Below are 9,899 nucleotides of genomic sequence, written 5' to 3'. Positions count from 1 at the left end.
AAAGGAGTCGTACATTACAAATGGAGGGTGTTTGAAAGGGTAAATGATAATAAAGAAAGACTCTGTTAAGATGCACAATGGGACATGTAGCATGCAGTATTTTGGGATATTCATCAAAATATAAAGGCCTAAACATAGCAACTAGTAACTACAGCTGTCAGATAAATCTAACAAGGTGAAGAGTAGGGGTGTTTTCCTTTGAAATGTAGTGAAGTAGAAGTAGGCCTATGATATAAAATAAAAAAGAATATAACTAAATTATGCACCTTAATTAAGTGCCTTGAAATTGTGCTTAAAAAAAGTATTTCACAACTGAACAGATGTTCTTTCCATAAAATGAGACTGTCTATGTAGTAGAAAAACACAAAGACTTTAGAATTTATAGATCAGAGAAAACAGAAGAAAAGGGCTACGGCATTTGTTTTTGCTCAAGAGGAAAAAAACCTACAACTACCAGAATGCACTGCAGGTGAGGCATTCTTGGCCTGTCTGTTTTTTTCCACTGAAAACATTATAGCAGCTGGCTGGACCTAAACATTTTTGGATTACAGTTTAGCGGTAAGCTAAAATATGTTTCTTAGATTTTAGGTGAGAAATAGACAACACAGTAACATAATCTTGGTTTTTACTTTATCTGAGCTATAATACCACTGCTTAGTTATTACTGTTTATCTTGTTTTTTTAGCCTCTGTTGTAACAATACAGAAATCCATGTGGCGCTCATTTCTTGTTAAGAAATTTTTGTATTATGTCCAAACTGTGCAGTAAAATGTTTCTGAAGACATTTTAGGTGAGAAATCGACAATACAGTGACAGAATTAGCTGCTGCAGTGCTACTTTATAAAGATATATAAAAATTTAGCTTTGAAAAACTCACAGGGTACAGTGCAAGTAAATTCTTGCTCAGTCACAAGTAATAAATTGAGTTGCAAAGAAAGGTTGTGAAGAAAGGTACATAACTTTTAGGCAACCAATCGACTGATTTATACCTCTCTCACTTTATTTGGAATAAAGGCATCTGACAAAGGCTGCTGACTGTCCGTTGACATTTCTTTGGTAAACAGTTTTCTGTGTGCAGCACCAGTTTCACCACATTCTGCTGTGCCAGATCACAAGTGACAACTTTCAATACCTGCGTACTTGACTGTGAAAGGACTTTTAATGGAAGTACTGGGTGTGTTTCATACATTTGTAGACAGCACTAGATGTTACATTGCAAACAGTGGTTTGCTGCTATATTAATGCTGTGAATGTCGTACAGAACTTTTAGGTCTCTTAATTATCATTTTGTGGCTCTTTCTCTTGTTTTTGTAGGTATTATTTGTCATTTGTCATTATTTGCAGTTCCCCCGCATCCCTTTGTCATCTTTTTAGTCAAATTGAGTATCTTCCTGGTCAGTACATGTTAATGTGAGTAAGGCCAAAGGGCCCCTGACACTTTGGGCCTCCTGGGCCTGTGCCTGGTAGGCCTATTTAGTAATCCATCCATGGATACACCAGCAGTCCAAACCAATGACCCTGCAATACCTTTCATAACAGTTTCATTTTGACTGTGTCATTAATGTGTTTTGTTGTGTTATATTTGTATGGGATTGCATTATATACTCAAGTGTCATTTTGTGTCTCCTTGTAGTTATTTTGTGTCTCTTTGCAGTTCCTTTTCATTTCTTTGTGGCAATTTTGAGTCTCTTTTTGGGCAGTATGTGTTAATATGAGTGACATCTTGCACAAAGGCGGGGGTGGGGGGCTTCTTACACTTTTTTGTCAAATAATATTTTACACATATAACTTTTAATTTCTCTATATATTTATTTATGAAATAAAAAAACACCCATAATAAAAAGACAGATGATTTATATTTTCTCAAAATAAATCAATAAAAGAAGCATCCTAAATACATTTCTTTGAGTAACATTGCATACAGGGTGACAATATGCACATACACAGATACATAACACGCTCTGCCCTTCAGCAGAAATGTTATAAGCTTCGTTGGTAATGAAAGAAAAGTTTGGGAGTGCCTTCTGCCTCACTAAAGCCCGCCCAATAACAGGCGTGGTTTGCTGAGGCAGGAGGCAGTGCCCCCTCCTTCTCTATATACACTGGCTGTCACAGCAGCGGCTCCAGGACGAGCACACACTAGCAGTGATCCACTTTCCACGGCGCTTCACCTTTCTCTGTTCCGTCTCCGTCCGGCAGACATGGATCTGGAGGTACTAACACATGCGGCGCTCTCGCTTGCCATCCAGCCCGAGTTTGCGCTTTAGCTGTGCGCTCCCGGCCCGTGGCTCGTCCCGCCGCTCACCAAAACGGACTGTTATTATTATTTTTCTAAAACATCAGTGTAGCAGCAGAGAGGGGGTGGGGTGGGTGGGGGGTCAGTGGAGACTGAGCAGCAGAAGAGGGACCACACAGTCGTGACAGCAAAGGCCGTTTCAGGATATCGGGGGCAGCTGAGAGCTTTTTGTGTCCTCCATCATGGCGAGTGACTCTCCAGCTCGGAGTCTGGATGAAATCGACCTGTCCGCTTTGAGGGTAAGACAGTTTTATTTTGCGTCTTTCCAGTGTAAGCTGACAGAGCTGTGTGTGTGTTGTGCGCGCGCGCGTGTCTCTCCTTCTCTTGCACCTGACAGCGCTCCCTGAATAGTAACCGGCAGGAGGAGGCTGCAAGAGGCGGATGTGTGGGAGCCAGGCCGCCACAATGTGTCAAATTATAGATCAAATTATATATAGACATTAACTAACTTGACAGCTGCCTCGCGCATCTGAAGCCCCATCTTCATTCAAGGCACTAAACAGGAAGGTTGATGGTCTGTGTGTGTATGTATGTGTGTGTGTGTGTGTGTGTGTGTGTGAGATGCTGAGGTTGTAGCTGGGATTCTGCTGACCTGGATAAGGGGGGTTTGTGTATCTTTCTTTTCTGTGGCCAAGCTATTATAGGCCCATCAGCCTCCAGACAGCAGTGGAATTTAACCCATTTCTCCCACACACTGCTGTGTGGTGTGTGTGTTTTTGAGAGCGAGACATGAAAACTTCCTCGTTTTCAGTCCCTAATTGACCCCCCTTCTCTCTCATTTATGGTGCTGTTATTGGAGCTATCTACTCTGTCTGTGTGTGCCAGCCTACCTGTAGTCAGCTGCTCTCATTTAGAGCTGAAGCTTTGCATGCTGCAATAGCCAGTTCTTTTGTTCATCCGGTGCTGTAAAACCACAGCACACACACTCTCAGACAGACACAAACAGCCTCCTGCGCTTGTGTTTATGCGTGGATACCCATGTTTTCGCTTCACTGGGCATGGTGTGTGTTATTCTGTGTGGGTGTCTGCTGGGCTGATAGTCAGCTGCAGACAAGTAAGGGATGCTGCACATGAGAACAGGGCTCCAGCTGAAGAGCTGAGAAACATCACACACAGTGCAGTTGCTGCCTGTATTTACCTGTTTGTGCTTTATTGTGCCCGCATGTCCATTTTTATCCCTTTCATTCTGTCTCTTTCTGTCTCTTCATGTCAGTCTGTTTGTCTCTGTGTTTCTGTTAAAGTCACAGCTGCTCAGCCATCCACCCTCACGCTCTGTCTTCTTTTCCTATCAATTTTATCGCCCGTTTGTCCCGGCGTCTTGTCTGTCTGACTGACTGAATGCACCTCCCCGTCTATCTGCCAGCCGCCCTGTCTCTTAGCATTATCTGTCTCTGCCCGACTCCCTGCCCTGCCTGCATGAAGAGTGATGTTCACAAGGGAGGTGAATGAATGTCGAGAACAAATGTTACTTTTGAGGTTCACACCTGCAGCATGTTTTCACTGTGTGTGTGTGTTTTTGTGTGTGTCTGTGTGTGTGTGTGTGTGTCGGAATTAGAGGTAGAATGGAAAGAGCATGAAAGAGGAAGACGAGGTGAATGATACAGATAGAGAGAGGAGACAATGAAGAGGAGTGAGGAAGAGGAGGGAAGTGTCTGTGCATTGGGAGTCAGCCCATGCATGTCCTGTTCTTTCAGAGGCATGATGTCAAGCACTGCAGCTACAAGGACACATACAAATGCTCACATTTGTTTTTACATGCACTGGTCATGCTGTATGAGAGTGTATCAATAGTAATCATTTGACCTCTCTTTTATTTTTATGTTATATGTTTGCACGTGAATATGTGCACGGTCATACAGAAACTCTAAAAGAACCTCATGGTTTGTTTGAATCTTACTCGAATTAATAAAGAGCCTTCAGAGAAACCCTTTATACCACTAATAGGTCACTTGCTTCAAACTTTTACAGTTGATCTAAGCTTTTTGTGAACCCAATCAGCAGAATAAATGTTGGCATCGTATGTTTCTGCAAATCACAGATTCACAGTCACAGAAGCATTTGAACATTATTATGTAGCATATAAACTTTAACTCTTTTTATGCTTCAACAATGCTGTGGATTCACGGAGAGTCAGTTATTTTCTCCTGTGCTCAAAGATTCAACAAGACCAAAAGAACTGAACGAAAAAACAATTTGGGACAACTGAACAGCTGACTTTGCTGTTCATTAATTTTTGCCACTAGTGCGGCAAGAAATTGTTTGAGGATAACTAAATCACAAGGATTTATCCTCTGTGCAGTGGCCATTTTGGGACATCTCAGACTCAGTTTGTCACCCCCAAAGTCATTTTGGATTTGTCCTCAGAGAACCTTGAATATTTGTGCCAAATATCTTGGCAGTCAATCCTATAGTTGATTAAATGTTTCACTGTCAAACATCTGGCTAACATTGCTATCCCAACAGTCATCTCCAATATTGACTAAAAGTTTGTGATTCAGCTAAAGACAGCAGTGTGCTACAACCCAATCACTATAAATGTCGGCATTTCACATTTATGCAAATCATGGATATGTAACATTTGTATACAGTTATTTAGTAGAAGTTGAAACTTTTAGCACAGAGCACTTGGTTGTGATTCGGAAAAGATCATGTTTTGGCTTAAAATACCTGATTTTGGTGCCACAATCACAGTTTTTATAACCACTTTTGTTGTTTGTTGGTCTGGGACAGTCATGGTTTGCAGCTTGGCAGTCGTCTTGCCAAGGTCTTGCGTCATCTACCATCCCCTCCACCTCCTGATGAAAAAGTCAGTATTGCTGTAATACACAAGAAATTTACAAATATATCAGTGGTTTACAGAAATTTAGAATACCACCATTTCTACTGGTGAGTATATTGTGTGTAAACCCAAATATTTTTCCATCCATGAAAATGTGCGAAAAAAAACAAAAACAAAACAACAACATAAAAACATTCAGTCTTGGATAGTTAAAGGGAAATAAAAGGCTAAAACTTGATGTAAATGCGTTAAAGCTTCGTTGGCAGCGTACACAATGCAATGATGTAGCTATTCCTAAAAAGTGTCTTTCTGCTGTCTCTCATCTGCAAACACGTCAGCCAAATTCTAGAGAAGTGTTTAACAGAACAACAGCTTGTGATCTTAAGGAAGATGTAGATTAAGTTTTTAAGAAAACAAGATTAATATCTTGACATACCAAGCTGGGACATGCACTCTTTGTCTCTCTAACTGCCCCAATCTCTGTCTTGTTCCACTCCTGTTCCTTCTGTTCCTGTCCTTCACATTTTTCCATCTTTCCATCATGTATTTTGGCTTATCATGGTGCCCCCCCCAACACACACACACACACACACACACACACACTCTCAGATGAGTGTACAGTCAACCACTGGACTGGCTAGACAGGAAGTAGGTCAGCTGGCTCTGACGAGGTGGAGGGGGTGGGGGTGGGGGGTTGGTGATTATAATACTGGCATTGGTGGTGGTGGTGGTGATGGAGATTGTGTTTGTGTGTGTTTGTGTGTGTTTATGGAGGGGGTTCGTGGTGCAGAGCTTGCTCTTGCACTCGGCCGGTCTTCGGCACACTGACCATTGCACACACACGCGCACACACACTGATACAAAGAGACAGACAGAATTGAGTGGGAAGTAGAGTGGAGAGAGAAGTGGCTTTTTATGTTTGCTGTCTCTGCACTTTTTCCTCTTTTTTCCTCTTTGTCTTTCTCTCTCACTTGCTTTTCTCGTGCCTCATCAGCTCCCTGGGACATTTACTGCGGTGTCGCACATCAACCCTCAGCACCTGCAAAGATGCCGCATGTTTCACTCGAGTGGGAAAGGCCAGAGTTAGAGGCAGATGTGGAGATGTCCCCGTCGTTGTGCGTGACTCACAATGACAACCAAAAGACCAGAAGAGGTCGAAGCGCTGCAGATTTGATACAGACAGTGGTTTTTATGTAAAGTGATACACACACGTGCGCACACACGCGGGTCAGAGGCGTCAGAAGCACGGGTTCATCCAGTCAGCTGACGAGAGCAACAGATGGCAAACCAGCAGGAAGTATAGACACTCGCACTAGCACACACACAGACACACACTTTGTGGCAATACACAAATGTGCTGTGCAGGGACTCAGGTGTGAGATCTGAGATGAAAGCGAGAGAGCAGGTGAGGATGAAGGGATATTAGTGACAGGGTCAGAGAAAAGGACGCAGAGGGAGAGAGCCGGGGCGATGGATCCAGAGAGAGAAATGGGACGTGTGAAGATGAATCGAGCTTACAGGGACTTAGAGGGACAATGAGACACAGAGAGCAGAAAGAAGAAGAAAGTGACAGAGGCTGCTGTGCTCGGGCGAAAAGGTGGAGATGTGACCAGTGACTAAAGTAGTGCGAAGCAAAGACCCCTCTCCAGATCTCCTCCCTCCCTCCCTCTCTGTCCCCGTTGCCCAGTAAGGCCGCATTCCTCGGCCCCTCACCATGGACGCCATAGTAACGGGGCCACAGCAGTGCCCAAGGCTTACACAGAGCTTATTCATGAATAGTCTATATACTGTATGGCAGTCTGTCGCTGAGAAATGCCCCTCTCCCTCCCACCCTCCTTTCCACTCTGCCTGCCTGCTTCTAGTTGACCTATTTCTCCCCCCAAGTCACTGGTGGAGCCACATAAAGTCTTTAATTCTCTGCTACACTTACACAAGCACTAAGATGTAAGCTGGCTCCATATGCACAAAATCTCCAAAGCAAAATTAAATCCATAATCGATTACTTACTGTGGAAGTGTCCTTTATGATACTTGCTCTCAATGGCTGATTTAGGAAATAAATGATTCAGCCGATGCCAAATCTAGGAAAGAATTGCTGTCTTAAAGGATTACTTCAACCCCCAAACTGCCTTTTGTTTAACAATTACTCACTCCGTCTTATGTTGAGCTTGAGAAGAAAAGTTTGTTTTCCTTTCATGCCTCCATGGTGAATGAAGAACACCCCCCCACCCCAAAAAAGAAAGATGAATTGAAATCATAGGGGTCCACATTCAATGACAGCAATACTGTATAAAAAATCATTTTACAAACTCTCACACAACTCAGTTTGTCTAATCTAAGTATCTTGTTTGCTTTGTATTTTCTAAATGGATAGCCCTTTCTGATGAGGACCTGAACAGAAAATGCAACTTATCTTTACCTCTTCAAAGCCAGACCCCACAAACGGAAACAGTAATTTTACCTTGCTGAACACAAGACTTGCTTGTCCAGAACTCCCTCAATATATTACTTTGTTTGTGTTATTGTGTGACTTTGGGTTTAAAGGGTTAGATCAGATTCCCCACAGTTGCACAATAACACAGTCAAGCTATTGGATGGAGTCACTGTTAGATCAGCAGCTCCCATGTTTAGCAAGGTAAAATTACGGTTTTTGTCGCTGGAGTCTGGCTTTAAAGATAGTTAAGTTTCACTTTCGGTTCAGTTATTTTTTCGTTTTTTGTATTCTGGCAAGAAAAACAAAGTTTTCTTCACAAATACAACCTAACATGGGTTGAGTTGATACACAAATGGTTATTTTGGTGTAAAGTATTGGAATATTTAGACTGAGGACATGTTTTCCTGCAAATATCTTTCATGCACAAGCAGTGATGCATTTTATCTTTCTAGCAAAAACACTAGCGGTTTGTTGTTATTGTAAACAGTTTCTGAGCAGATAAAGTCGATGAAATTCAAGGAAGAACACTTCAGAGTAGCGGCCACCCTGGCTGATTTACAAATTATGTCTTTCAAGTGCTGTGCAAAAACAACACAGCAAAGACGATGCTAAAATAAACAAATGCTGTGATCTTCTACATCAGTATTTTTAATTTAATGCATAAGCGTGCTTTTAAGACATTTACAGACACATTAAAAGATGAGTATGCACATGACCACATTCCCTAGCTCGTACTCTTTCTTTTTCTTACCTCTCACATTGTAACAGAGAAAGTACACAAACACACACACACACACTAGATCTGAAGTGCTTGGAGGAATCACGTGCATGTAAACAAAGTCCATAGTAGGAGCTGAATCCCACTGTTGTGGCTTCCTCGCATGGTGCTGGGCAGGAAGTCAAGAAAGATGGATCGAAACACCAGAGGGAGAGAGAACAGGCAAGCAAAAATTGAGAAGAAAGGATGAGTGATGAGAGGGACGGAGGGATGGACGGAGGGATGACAGGAAAAGGTGTGAGATGACAAGGTGGCAGAGACTGATGGAAGGCAAGAGGCGAGGAGCGGATGGGTTCATTAGCATCGCAGAACAGACTCTGCGGCGTGCATCGTCTTTGGCAGGCTGTAAATCTGTGATTAAGAGTTGACTCCTGTTAATGTACTGTACATGTCTGGGTGAGACGTTCTGGGAATTAGGCTACCACAGTATCTACTCGTAAAAGCAAGCAGTGGTGAGCCATGTTGTTAAGTGTAAGTGGTTTTTATAAGAGGCAGACCCGGCCCCAGCATGACTCCGATCATCCTCTTAGGGTCTCTAATTCAATCTACCTCAGTTCTCTGTAATTCACTTTCTATAGACACTAACTGCACTCACCTGGCTGCTGCTGCCTAGTGAAACATATACTTTAGATGCACAGTAGATCTGCATAATTTGGAGCAGCCAAAGTCTCAGAGAGGCATTTTACTGCATCAAGACATTAGTTAAAAAAAACACTTGCCTATTTACATATCCAGCAGACACAGAGTAACAGGGGGAAGTTTCTCTTTTTAGCTTCTTCAGCTGTCCACTATTATCTGAATGAAATGTTTTGCTTTTTAGCTGCTAAATGCTCCACTACTAGCCACATGTAGGTGCTAATATTGTCTGTTCGCCACTTGGTGTTGGGCAAGTAGCATACAGTCAGTTTAACAGAACTTCTTGCTGAAAATGGCAAATAGCAGTTGTCAGATGAATAAACAGACATCTATAATAACTATAATAACACCAACTGTATTTACTTACTATTTTGATAATGGATTTATCATTTCAGTCATTTTTTTAATTGAAAATGTCACATTTGCTGGATGTAGCTTCTTAAATGTGAAATTGTGGTGCTTTTCTTTGACATTTGTGATAGAAAATGAGTCTTTGGGTTTGAGACTCACTTTGGGTTCTGGGAAACTGTGATGGCCATTTTTTAAAGGTGCTGTATGTAACTCTGGAGAAATATGGTTAGTTGATCGTTGATAGTTGAGTCTCATTCCTAGGTCTTAAAATACCAACGCTTTGATTTGGTGATTCAGATTTCTAAAACGGAAAGCATTGGTATTTGATGACCTTGGAATGAAACTCAGCAATCACCTATCTTTCTCCAGAGTTACATACAGTACCTCTAACATTTTTTTTTTTTTTACATTTCATAGACTGAAGGATTAATTGATTAATTGTAAAAAAAAAAAAATAAAATAAAAAAAAAATGGCAGAGTAATCTGTAATGAAAAAATAGCCAGGTGTAGCTCCATTGGAAACTAGCTTGGTGAGAATGGAGTGACGATGAGCTGAAGGAGTTTAAAATGCTCTGTAGTGACGGGAGCTTCACAGTCGGGTCATGATTCCCTGTAGATTTGTCAGT

At 41.9% G+C, this 9,899-nt stretch overlaps 1 protein-coding gene across 19 annotated transcripts in view; it reads left to right on the top strand.

The window, feature by feature from the left end:
• Window positions 1–2,105: 2,105 nt before the first annotated feature.
• tnika (TRAF2 and NCK interacting kinase a) overlaps window positions 2,106–9,899 on the top strand; it is an 81,723-nt gene continuing 73,929 nt past the window's right edge. For 13 of the 19 annotated variants that reach the window (XM_088087507.1, XM_088087506.1, XM_088087503.1 and 10 more), the window contains exon 1: window positions 2,107–2,535. In XM_088087507.1, coding sequence (XP_087943633.1) covers window positions 2,479–2,535 — 57 coding nt within the window. In that variant the 5' untranslated portion in view covers window positions 2,107–2,478. Of the gene's footprint in view, window positions 2,536–9,899 lie in introns of all 19 variants that reach the window. The other 6 variants (XM_042500203.2, XM_088087511.1, XM_042500202.2 and 3 more) reach the window with 2 other exon arrangements.

Source organism: Plectropomus leopardus, chromosome 14 (genome assembly GCF_026936395.1).
Source record: "Plectropomus leopardus strain MGB_pleo_1.0 chromosome 14, ASM2693639v1, whole genome shotgun sequence".
Taxonomy (NCBI): domain Eukaryota; kingdom Metazoa; phylum Chordata; class Actinopteri; order Perciformes; family Serranidae; genus Plectropomus; species Plectropomus leopardus.
The sequence above is the reverse complement of the archived record's forward strand: the minus strand, read 5'-3'. Positions and strand labels throughout refer to the sequence as shown.